Genomic DNA, 12155 nt, shown 5'->3' on the forward strand with positions numbered 1-12155 from the left:
TACTGTCACTAAGCCCCTGTCATCATCTCTCCCCGATTGCCTCGCCACCCCATTTATAGAACACTGTTAATGTGCTGGGAATGAGATGTTCTCTGTCGCTCCCTCTGTCTTCTTCTCTCACCCCTCTTCTCTCTCTCTCTCTCTCTTTCGCTCTACCTCAGCCTCTCTTTATCTCTCCATAATTTTTTAAACTTTCCTTTCTTTAATATATGCCCTCCCACTCACCCACCAACCCTCTCTCTCGCTCTCTCGCTCTCTCTCTCTCTCTCTGGTTATTTCCTCCCCTGTGTGTTCTCTCGGTGTGTTTGTGCTTAAACTTTATAATCCTCATCACTCTCTATCTCTCTCCCCTATGTGTCTTTTGCCCCTGAAGTGTGTAGATCTTCTTTCCCCCTTTCTCTCTCCTCCCATCTCTTTTCTCACAGTACTGTATAAATCCTTCTCTCTCTCTCCTCCCATCTCTTTTCACACAGTACTGTATAAATCCTTCTCTCTCTCTCCTCCCATCTCTTTTCTCACAGTACTGTATAAATCCTTCTCTCTCTCTCCTCCCATCTCTTTTCTCACAGTACTGTATAAATCCTTCTCTCTCTCTCCTCCCATCTCTTTTCTCACAGTACTGTATAAATCCTTCTCTCTCTCTCCTCCCATCTCTTTTCTCACAGTACTGTATAAATCCTTCTCTCTCTCTCCTCCCATCTCTTTTCTCACAGTACTGTATAAATCCTTCTCTCTCCACCTTCCATCCCCTCTCTCTTTCACTCTCTTTACTTTTCACTCTCTTTAGCACTTTCTCCCTTTCTCTCTCCTCCCTCTCTCTCGTTCTAACTTCAGATCTCTCTCACTCTCTCAACTCTTGCCTTTCTCTTTCTCTACTCCATCCCCCTGTTCTATAAACTCTTTAACTCCCCCGCTCTCTCTACAGGAAGTTGGATGCCTTTATCTACGATGCAGCTGTGTTGAACTACATGGCCAGGAAAGACGAGGGTTGTAAGGTGATGACCAGACAAGTTTGACTTGATGTATTCTATCTATTTACTCCTTTATTGTGTTTTATTGTCAGCTAGATAGCGGATTGCTGTCACTTTGTGAAAATTGCATTTGTGAAAATAGCAATACAAAATGTGATGTATTGCTTGGTTGATTGGTTGGGTGAGTGAGTGAGTGAGTAGTTGCTTGCTTGATTGATTGATTGATGTTTGCTTGTCAAAGGTGATGACCATAGGCTCTGGGAAGGTATTTGCCACCACAGGCTACGGTATCGCCCTGCACAAGAACTCCCGCTGGAAACGCCCCCTCGACCTGGCCCTGCTGCAGCTGGTGGGAGACGGTGAGGACAGGGGAGGAGGGGAGGAGGAAGGAGGGAGGGAGATGGTGAGGACAAGGGAGGGTGGGAGGAGAAAGGAGGGAGGGAAACGTCGAGGACAAGGGAGGGAGGGAGGAGGAAGGAGGGAAACGGCGAGGACAAGGGAGGACGAGAGGAGGAAGGAGGGAGGGAGGGAGACGGTGAGGACAGGGAAGGAGGGGGAGGAGGAAGGAGGGCGTGAGATGGGGAGGATAAGGGAGGACGGGAGGAGGAAGGGAGACGGTGAGGACAGGGAAGGAGGGGAGGAGGAAGGAGGGCGTGAGATGGGGAGGATAAGGGAGGACGGGAGGAGGAAGAGAGACGGTGAGGACAGGGGAGGAGGGGAGGAGGAAGGATGGTGTGAGATGGGGAGGATAAGGGAGGACGGGAGGAGGAAGGGAGACAGCGAGGACAGGGGAGGAGGAAGGGGAAGGATGTAGAGAGTGAGGGGAGACTTGGGGAAGGTCTAAGGTGTGGTGGGGGTAAAAAGGAGAGGGGAGGAGAAAGGGGAAGATGGAGGTCAAAGGGCAAAGGGTAAGGCAAGACGCTCCCTACACCTACCCCTTGGTCCTAACCATTTGATGTTTGCAGATCTGTAAGGTCTGGATAGGTATCAGCAGTTCTGTGTTAGAGCTTCCACCATATTGCTTCCACCTTACAGATCTGCAAATACTGGAGGGTTAGGGCCAAGGGGAAGGGGGAGGGAATGAATTGGGACTGGCTGAGAGAATATGATGGGGTACTGAGATGGTGATGACTTGTTGGGTCATGATGGGAACGGGGGCAAATGCTATGCTGAGATGAACTGGGGATCATAGGAGTGAGGGACCCTGAACAGGGGATGAGGCCTGAGGAATGAGGAATGAGGGATCTTGAACAGGGATTGAGGCCTGAGGAATGAGGGATCTTGAACAGGGAATGAGGCCTGAGGAATGAGGGATCTTGAATAGGGAATGAGGCCTGAGGAATGAGGGATCTTGAACAGGGAATGAGGCCTGAGGAATGAGGAATGAGGGATCTTGAACAGGGAATGAGGCCTGAAGAATGAGGGATATTGAACAGGGAATTAGGCCTGAGGAATGAGGGATCTTGAACAGAGGATGAGGCCTGAGGAATGAGGGATGTTGAACAGAGGATGAGGCCTGAGGAATGAGGGATGTTAAACAGAGGATGAGGCCTGAGGAATGAGGGATGTTGAACAGGGGATGAGGCCTGAGGAATGAGGGATGTTGAACAGGGAATGAGGCCTGCGGAATGAGGGATGAGGGATGTTGAACAGGGGATAAGGCCTGAGGAAGGAGGGATGTTGAACAGGGGATAAGGCCTGATGAATGAGGGATGTTGAACAGGGGATAAGGCCTGAGGAATGAGGGATTTTGAACTGGGGATACGGCCTGAGGAATGAGGGATGTTGAACAGGGGATAAGGCCTGATGAATGAGGGATGTTGAACAGGGGATAAGGCCTGAGGAATGAGGGATGTTGAACAGGGATAAGGCCTGAGGAAGGAGGGATGTTGAACAGGGGATAAGGCCTGAGGAATGAGGGATGTTGAACAGGGATAAGGCCTGATGAATGAGGGATGTTGAACAGGGGATAAGGCCTGAGGAATGAGGGATGTTGAACAGGGATAAGGCCTGATGAATGAGGGATGTTGAACAGTGGATAAGGCCTGAGGAATGAAGGGATGTTGAACAGGCGATAAGGCCTGAGGAATGAGGGATGTTGAACAGGGATGAGGCCTGATGAATAAGGGATGTTGAACAGGGATGAGGCCTGATGAATAAGGGATGTTGAACAGGGGATAAGGGCCTGAGGAATGAGGGATGTTGAACAGGGGATAAGGCCTGAGGAATGAGGGATGTTGAACAGAGGATAAGGCCTGAGGAATGAGGGATGTTAAACAGAGGATGAGGCCTGAGGAATGAGGGATGTTGAACAGGGAATGAGGCCTGCGGAAAGAGGGATCTTGAACTGGGGATAAGGCCTGATGAATGAGGGATGTTGAACAGGGGATAAGGCCTGAGGAATGAAGGATGTTGAACAGGGGATAAGGCCTGAGGAATGAGGGATGTTGAACAGAGAATGAGGCCTGAGGAATGGGGGATGTTGAACAGGGAATGAGGCCTGCGGAATGAGGGATGAGGGATGTTGAACAGGGGATAAGGCCTGAGGAAGGAGGGATGTTGAACAGGGATAAGGCCTGATGAATGAGGGATGTTGAACAGGGATAAGGCCTGAGGAATGAGGGATGTTGAACTGGGGATACGGCCTGAGGAATGAGGGATGTTGAACAGGGATAAGGCCTGATGAATGAGGGATGTTGAACAGGGATAAGGCCTGAGGAATGAGGGATGTTGAACAGGGGATAAGGCCTGAGGAAGGAGGGATGTTGAACAGGGGATAAGGCCTGAGGAATGAGGGATGTTGAACAGGGATAAGGCCTGAGGAATGAGGGATGTTGAACAGGGGATAAGGCCTGATGAATGAGGGATGTTGAACAGTGGATAAGGCCTGAGGAATGAGGGATGTTGAACAGGCGATAAGGCCTGAGGAATGAGGGATGTTGAACAGGGGATGAGGCCTGATGAATAAGGGATGTTGAACAGGGGATATGGCCTGAGGAATGAGGGATGTTGAACAGGGGATACGGCCTGAGGAATGAGGGATGTTGAACAGGGGATAAGGCCTGATGAATGAGGGATGTTGAACAGGGAATGAGGCCTGAGGAATGAGGGATCTTGAACAGGGAATGAGGCCTGAGGAATGAGGAATGAGGGATCTTGAACAGGGAATGAGGCCTGAGGAATGAGGGATCTTGAATAGGGATGAGGCCTGAGGAATGAGGGATCTTGAACAGGGAATGAGGCCTGAGGAATGAGGGATCTTGAACAGGGAATGAGGCCTGAGGAATGAGGAATGAGGGATCTTGAACAGGGAATGAGGCCTGAGGAATGAGGGATCTTGAATAGGGATGAGGCCTGAGGAATGAGGGATCTTGAACAGGGAATGAGGCCTGAGGAATGAGGGATCTTGAACAGGGAATGAGGCCTGAGGAATGAGGAATGAGGGATCTTGAACAGGGAATGAGGCCTGAGGAATGAGGGATCTTGAACAGGGAATGAGGCCTGAGGAATGAGGAATGAGGGATCTTGAACAGGGAATGAGGCCTGAGGAATGAGGGATATTGAACAGGGAATTAGGCCTGAGGAATGAGGGATCTTGAACAGAGGATGAGGCCTGAGGAATGAGGGATGTTGAACAGAGGATGAGGCCTGAGGAATGAGGGATGTTAAACAGAGGATGATGCCTGAGGAATGAGGGATGTTGAACAGGGGATGAGGCCTGAGGAATGAGGGATGTTGAACAGGGAATGAGGCCTGATGAATGAGGGATGTTGAACAGGGGATAAGGCCTGAGGAATGAGGGATGTTGAACAGGGGATAAGGCCTGAGGATTGAGGGTTGTTGAACAGGCGATAAGGCCTGAGGAATGAGGGATGTTGAACAGGGGATGAGGCCTGATGAATAAGGGATGTTGAACAGGGGATAAGGCCTGAGGAATGAGGGATGTTGAACAGGGGATGAGGCCTGATGAATAAGGGATGTTGAACAGGGGATAAGGCCTGAGGAATGAGGGATGTTGAACAGGGGATAAGGCCTGAGGAATGAGGGATGTTGAACAGAGGATAAGGCCTGAGGAATGAGGGATGTTAAACAGAGGATGAGGCCTGAGGAATGAGGGATGTTGAACAGGGAATGAGGCCTGCGGAAAGAGGGATCTTGAACTGGGGATAAGGCCTGATGAATGAGGGATGTTGAACAGGGGATAAGGCCTGAGGAATGAGGGATGTTGAACAGGGGATAAGGCCTGAGGAAGGAGGGATGTTGAACAGGGGATAAGGCCTGAGGAATGAGGGATGTTGAACAGGGATAAGGCCTGAGGAATGAGGGATGTTGAACAGGGATAAGGCCTGATGAATGAGGGATGTTGAACAGTGGATAAGGCCTGAGGAATGAGGGATGTTGAACAGGCGATAAGGCCTGAGGAATGAGGGATGTTGAACAGGGGATGAGGCCTGATGAATAAGGGATGTTGAACAGGGGATATGGCCTGAGGAATGAGGGATGTTGAACTGGGGATACGGCCTGAGGAATGAGGGATGTTGAACAGGGGATAAGGCCTGATGAATGAGGGATGTTGAACAGGGAATGAGGCCTGAGGAATGAGGAATGAGGGATCTTGAACAGGGAATGAGGCCTGAGGAATGAGGGATCTTGAACAGGGAATGAGGCCTGAGGAATGAGGAATGAGGGATCTTGAACAGGGAATGAGGCCTGAGGAATGAGGGATCTTGAATAGGGGATGAGGCCTGAGGAATGAGGGATCTTGAACAGGGAATGAGGCCTGAGGAATGAGGGATCTTGAACAGGGAATGAGGCCTGAGGAATGAGGAATGAGGGATCTTGAACAGGGAATGAGGCCTGAGGAATGAGGGATCTTGAATAGGGGATGAGGCCTGAGGAATGAGGGATCTTGAACAGGGAATGAGGCCTGAGGAATGAGGGATCTTGAACAGGGAATGAGGCCTGAGGAATGAGGAATGAGGGATCTTGAACAGGGAATGAGGCCTGAGGAATGAGGGATCTTGAACAGGGAATGAGGCCTGAGGAATGAGGAATGAGGGATCTTGAACAGGGAATGAGGCCTGAGGAATGAGGGATATTGAACAGGGAATTAGGCCTGAGGAATGAGGGATGTTGAACAGGGATAAGGCCTGAGGAATGAGGGATGTTGAACAGGGATAAGGCCTGAGGAATGAGGGATGTTGAACAGGCGATGAGGCCTGAGGAATGAGGGATGTTGAACAGGGATGAGGCCTGATGAATAAGGGATGTTGAACAGGGGATAAGGCCTGAGGAATGAGGGATGTTGAACAGGGATGAGGCCTGATGAATAAGGGATGTTGAACAGGGATAAGGCCTGAGGAATGAGGGATGTTGAACAGGGATAAGGCCTGAGGAATGAGGGATGTTGAACAGAGGATAAGGCCTGAGGAATGAGGGATGTTAAACAGAGGATGAGGCCTGAGGAATGAGGGATGTTGAACAGGGAATGAGGCCTGCGGAAAGAGGGATCTTGAACTGGGGATAAGGCCTGATGAATGAGGGATGTTGAACAGGGGATAAGGCCTGAGGAATGAAGGATGTTGAACAGGGGATAAGGCCTGAGGAATGAGGGATGTTGAAAAGAGAATGAGGCCTGAGGAATGGGGGATGTTGAACAGGGAATGAGGCCTGCAGAATGAGGGATGAGGGATGTTGAACAGGGGATAAGGCCTGAGGAAGGAGGGATGTTGAACAGGGGATAAGGCCTGATGAATGAGGGATGTTGAACTGGGGATAAGGCCTGAGGAATGAGGGATGTTGAACTGGGGATACGGCCTGAGGAATGAGGGATGTTGAACAGGGATAAGGCCTGATGAATGGGGATGTTGAACAGGGATAAGGCCTGAGAATGAGGGATGTTGAACAGGGATAAGGCCTGAGGAAGGAGGGATGAACAGGGGATAAGGCCTGAGGAATGAGGGATGTTGAACAGGGGATAAGGCCTGATGAATGAGGATGTTGAACAGGGGATAAGGCCTGAGGAATGAGGGATGTTGAACTGGGGATAAGGCCTGATGAATGAGGGATGTTGAACAGTGGATAAGGCCTGAGGAATGAGGGATGTTGAACAGGGATAAGGCCTGAGGAATGAGGGATGTTGAACAGGGATAAGGCCTGAGGAAGGAGGGATGTTGAACAGGGATAAGGCCTGAGGAATGAGGGATGTTGAACAGGGATAAGGCCTGATGAAGGAGGGATGTTGAACAGGGGATAAGGCCTGAGGAATGAGGGATGTTGAACAGGGGATAAGGCCTGATGAATGAGGGATGTTGAACAGTGGATAAGGCCTGAGGAATGAGGGATGTTGAACAGGGGATAAGGCCTGAGGAATGAGGGATGTTGAACAGGGGATAAGGCCTGAGTAATGAGGGATGTTGAACAGGGGATAAGGCCTGAGGAATGAGGGATGTTGAACAGGGGATAAGGCCTGAGGAAGGAGGGATGTTGAACAGGGATAAGGCCTGAGGAATGAGGGATGTTGAACAGGGGATAAGGCCTGAGTAATGAGGGATGTTGAACAGGGCATAAGGCCTGAGGAATGAGGGATGTTGAACAGTGGATAAGGCCTGAGGAAGGGGGGATGTTGAACAGGGGATAAGGCCTGAGGAATGAGGGATGCTGTACTATGGCTTTCAGGCATTAGTAGCAGCACTTTACTATTCTTGGAATCTCTTTTTATATACCTTCCTCTCTTCCTCCTCTCTCCTTTTTCTCTCTGTCTTCCATCTGATGAAAGGAAATATGTAGTTTGTGTGTGTCAGTGTTGTTTGTAGGGATCATCACAACTTGTGACAGTTTTATAGTCATTACAGATAAGCTGAGGACCAGAGAGAGACAGAGAGGCACAAAGAGACAGAGGGAGAGAAGGACAGAAATGGACTGCAAGAAATAATGGATGAAACAGACAGACTGACTAAACCTCAAGGAATAGTAGAGACACATATAGACATTTCAGTAGAAATAGAGATGACAGTGAGCCAGATAATTCAATAATTGAATTCTGATAGGGTGTTATTACAACACTATGTTTGCCCATTGTCCATTTCCAAGTCGGGGATTAGAGAGAAAGAGATTTAGCCTGTAATAGTGAGAAAGGCTGTTTATAGCAGAGGCTGTCAAAACACTAATGCTTAATTGTCATTTTTACAGTCTACACACACACACACACACACACACACACTGTACTGTCTCAAGAGGATGCTCCTTGTTTGGCTTGACTCGTTGTTTAATCGTCTTTGCTCGTGGCGTGGAGGACAAAGGCCTTTAGCTGCCTACACACTGATAATGCCAAGTCTATGAAACAAGATCCTGGGTAAGAGTTCAACACCCGGACCACGTGGGAAACACTCTATGCATGGGAAACGGAGCGTTCAGATGTGCACTCACAGGTTGGACCTTGCTCTTACGTCTGTGTACCCCAGGCTGAACAATGGTGCAGTATGGTGGAGGGCTCTAGTAACAGGAGCTGTTAAGTGAGGATGGATCTGGTAATAGGAAGGTATTATACTGTATGTGGGGATTACTAAAGAAGGGGATTCATTCCTAGAGGATAGGAGGTTTCTCACATTCACGTTTCCTTAAGGGCCGCTTCTCAACATCCATTCTGACATCCTCTTCTATTCCATTATTCCGTTATTCCTCTTATGTCAGTTTATATTATGTCGTGTTGTTATGTCTTGTCATAACTGCATTCAGGAGGAGAGACACTGACCGATGATTTGATGAACTGTAATAGTTGTGTCGTTACACACTGCCTCATGTGAGATCTATAGCATCTATCACCATTTTCTCTGGATAATGGTTGCACAATGTGTGACTCTGAGATCTTATTGATCTCTCCACAACCAGCACCTCTGCAGTGCACAAAGGTTTCCTTTCTCCTTTTGAGATCTAAAGTAGTTTGCATAGGGTTTGATACAAGCAGTAGTTTGTATATGATTTGAGAAGCAGTTGGTTGTTTTGTCTAGGGCTTGATAGAAACAGGGGATTATATATACTTTGCCGCCCAGGCAGCTACCATGTACCCACACGTCTGTGGACATGTCTGGCAGGATGTCATGGGTGGCCGTTTGACAGAATTGCCCCTACCCTCTACTGCCCATGTTTTCCCTAAAATCGCCTTGCTGGAACATGCCAGCTGTGTGGTGGCAGCACCAGCTCTACCTGACCTCACCTGCCAAGTAGGTCAGAGGTGTTGTGTGGATTTGACACACCTGCCAGATTTGGCAGGCTGGTGGTGTGAAGAGAAAAGGCTGCCATCAAAAGAAACAGTCTACAGCTAGAGAGAGAGAGAGAGAGAGAGAGAGGGGGGGGGGGGGGAGAGGGAGAGAGAGAGAGAGAGAGAGAGGGGGGGGGGGGGGGGAGAGGGAGAGAGAGAGAGAGAGAGAGAGAGAGAGAGAGAGGGGGGGGGGGAGAGAGAGAGAGAGAGAGAGAGAGAGAGAGGGGGGAGAGAGAGAGAGAGAGAGAGGAGAGGGAGAGAGAGAGAGAGAGAGAGAGAGAGGGGGGGAGAGAGAGAGAGAGAGAGAGAGAGAGAGAGAGGGGGGGAGAGAGAGAGAGAGAGAGAGAGAGAGAGAGGGGGAGAGGGAGAGAGAGAGAGAGAGAGAGAGAGAGAGAGGGGGAGAGAGAGAGAGAGAGAGAGAGAGAGAGAGAGAGAGAGGGGGGGGAGAGAGAGAGAGAGAAAAGAGAGAGAGAGAGAGAGAGGGGGGGGGAGGGAGAGAGAGAGAGAGAGAGGGGGGGAGAGAGAGAGAGAGAGAGAGAGAGAGAGAGAGAGGGGGAGAGAGGGAGAGAGAGAGAGAGAGAGAGAGAGAGAGAGAGAGAGAGAGAGAGAGGGTGAGAGAGAGAGAGAGAGAGAGAGAGAGAGAGAGAGAGAGAGAGAGAGAGAGTGAGAGAGAAAAAAAAGCACAGTCAAGTGGAGAGAAAGCCCCAGGGATGAGACAGAGCTCTTGTGAGTGTGTGTGTATGTGTGTATTCTTTTCCGATTCTGTGTCGTTGTCTTTCAATATGGCAGTTATCCATATCAATTTGTCATTGGTGAAGGTCAAGACTGAAGAGACACTCAAAGTCAAGTGGAAAAAAGGCACAGAAAGTGCATTGGAGTGGTGATTTTTCGAAAGATTCTCGTCTTCTCTTTGAGAAGGCAGCTTTATACAGGTACCTCAGTCTGTTGTTGTGTTCCAATATGCCCTGGTCCATCTGTTACTGTAGCTGTGGAGTCTGGCTAAACGGCTAATGATGTTCAACAGAAGTCCCATTAGTCAAATCACACGGCTGACTGGGCCGGCATGATTTAAGCAACGGCAGCATAGGAGGTAGTAGAGAGGTCAGTAGAATATCAGGGTTTGGGTCATTGCCATTTCAATTCAGTCAGACAATAAATACTATGAGGACTTTTCAACCCCAGGGCTTGAATTTCAATTCATATCCTGAAGTGATGCAATTAAAATAAATACCAGGGCGTGACTGGCTCACCAAAATACAACTGAACTGGGGTGAGATTAAACACACAAAAGTGACTGAGGATGTCATTCAAAAGTACCTTGAGATTTTCAAAGAGGGCACTGCAGTTAAGATGTTCTTGGATCCTCAGGCCGAGGCTCGCTTTTTCAAGTCCAGGACAGTGCCTTACGGCATGAAAAAGAGAGTCGAGGATGAGTTGGAGCGGCTGCAGGAAACATAACATCATTACTCCCATTCAGTTCTCCCACTGGGCCGCTCCAATCATTCCCTTTCTGAGGGTGTTGGCACGGTGCGTATATGTGGAGACTCCAAACTCATCATCAACAGGGCCTCCAAGCTGGATGCTTAGGACCTGTTCGCGACACTTGCTGGAGGCAAAATGTTCTCAAAGCTTGACATGAGTCACGCCTACCAACAGCTCCTCCTGGACGAGGACTCAAAAGAGTATGTCAAAGTCAACATGTTCAGGAACAACTGCTTGGTTTACGAGCGGCGTCCAGTCCAGCCATTTTCCAGAGGACAATGAGGGGATCATGAGGAGATCCCTCATGTAGCAGTGTACCTGGACGACATCCTGGTTACAGGGGTTACAGCACAGCATCCTGGTTGCAGCACCTCCACCATCTGGATCAGGTGTTGGAGAGATTCTCTGAGGCAGGGCTGCGCCTGAAGCGTAGCAAGTGCACATTCCAAGCACAGAGTGTGACATACCTAGGTCACAAGATCGCAGCTCAGGGTCTGTGTGCTGTGGATGACAAAGTCAGGGCAATCAAGGATGCTCCAAATCCCAAGAATATGTCCGAGCTCAGGTCGTTCCTGGGCATGGTCAACTACTATGGTAAGTTCCTCTCCGAGCTGTCAACAGTGTTGGCTCCACTTTATCAGCTGCTCCACAAAGACTGTACATGGAAGTGGGGGGCTACGCAAGAGGAAGCTTTCCAGGAAGTGAAAGCACTGCTACAATCAGCACAACTGCTGGTTCATTTTGACCAAGACCAAGAGATCCTTCTGTCATGTGACGCCTCGCCCTATGGCGTCGGGGCAGTACTCTGTCATCATTTGGAGGACGGGTCAGAGAAACCCATTGGATTCGCATCATGCAAGCTGATGAGTGCTGAGAAGGGTTATTCACAGTTAGACAAGGACGGCCATAGTTTTTGCTGTGAAACAGTACCATCAGTACCATCTATGATTGTCATTTCACCATATGCACTGAACACCAACCACGGATGAGCCTTTTCAGTGAATCAAGATGCATTCCTTCCATGGCTTCAGCAGGATACAGCGCTGTGCCCTCACACTGTCAGCTTACCAGTACACTATAGTGTACAGAGCGGGGAAGGACAATGCAAACGCAGACGCGCTCAGCCGTCTCTCGCTACCAGAGATGCCCGCCACAACTGTGGTGCCTCCCGAGACAATTTTCCTAAAGGAGAAATTGACAAACTCACCTGTGAATGCCAAACAGATCAAACAGTGGACAGACCGGGATCCTATTCTGGCCCAAGTGAAAATATTCCTTATCATAGAGGATGAGGGACTGAGACCTTATGCAAAGTGCAAAACTGAGCTGAGTGTGCAGGATGGCTGCATACTCTGGTGGTCCAGAGTGGTTGTTCCGCGCCCTGGCCATTCACAAGTCATGGATGAGGTCCACGAGGCTCACCCGGGTGCCGCCCAGATGAG

At 49.5% G+C, this 12155-nt stretch overlaps 1 protein-coding gene across 1 annotated transcript in view; it reads left to right on the forward strand.

The window, feature by feature from the left end:
* LOC112236426 (glutamate receptor ionotropic, NMDA 2D-like) overlaps positions 1-12155 on the forward strand; it is a 78759-nt gene that overhangs the window by 56872 nt on the left and 9732 nt on the right. Inside the window, 2 exon segments of the mRNA XM_042306429.1 lie at positions 926-995; positions 1213-1330. Of these exon segments, the coding sequence (XP_042162363.1) occupies positions 926-995; positions 1213-1330 (188 nt within the window).

This window comes from Oncorhynchus tshawytscha, linkage group LG03, assembly GCF_018296145.1.
Source record: "Oncorhynchus tshawytscha isolate Ot180627B linkage group LG03, Otsh_v2.0, whole genome shotgun sequence".
Classification (NCBI taxonomy): domain Eukaryota; kingdom Metazoa; phylum Chordata; class Actinopteri; order Salmoniformes; family Salmonidae; genus Oncorhynchus; species Oncorhynchus tshawytscha.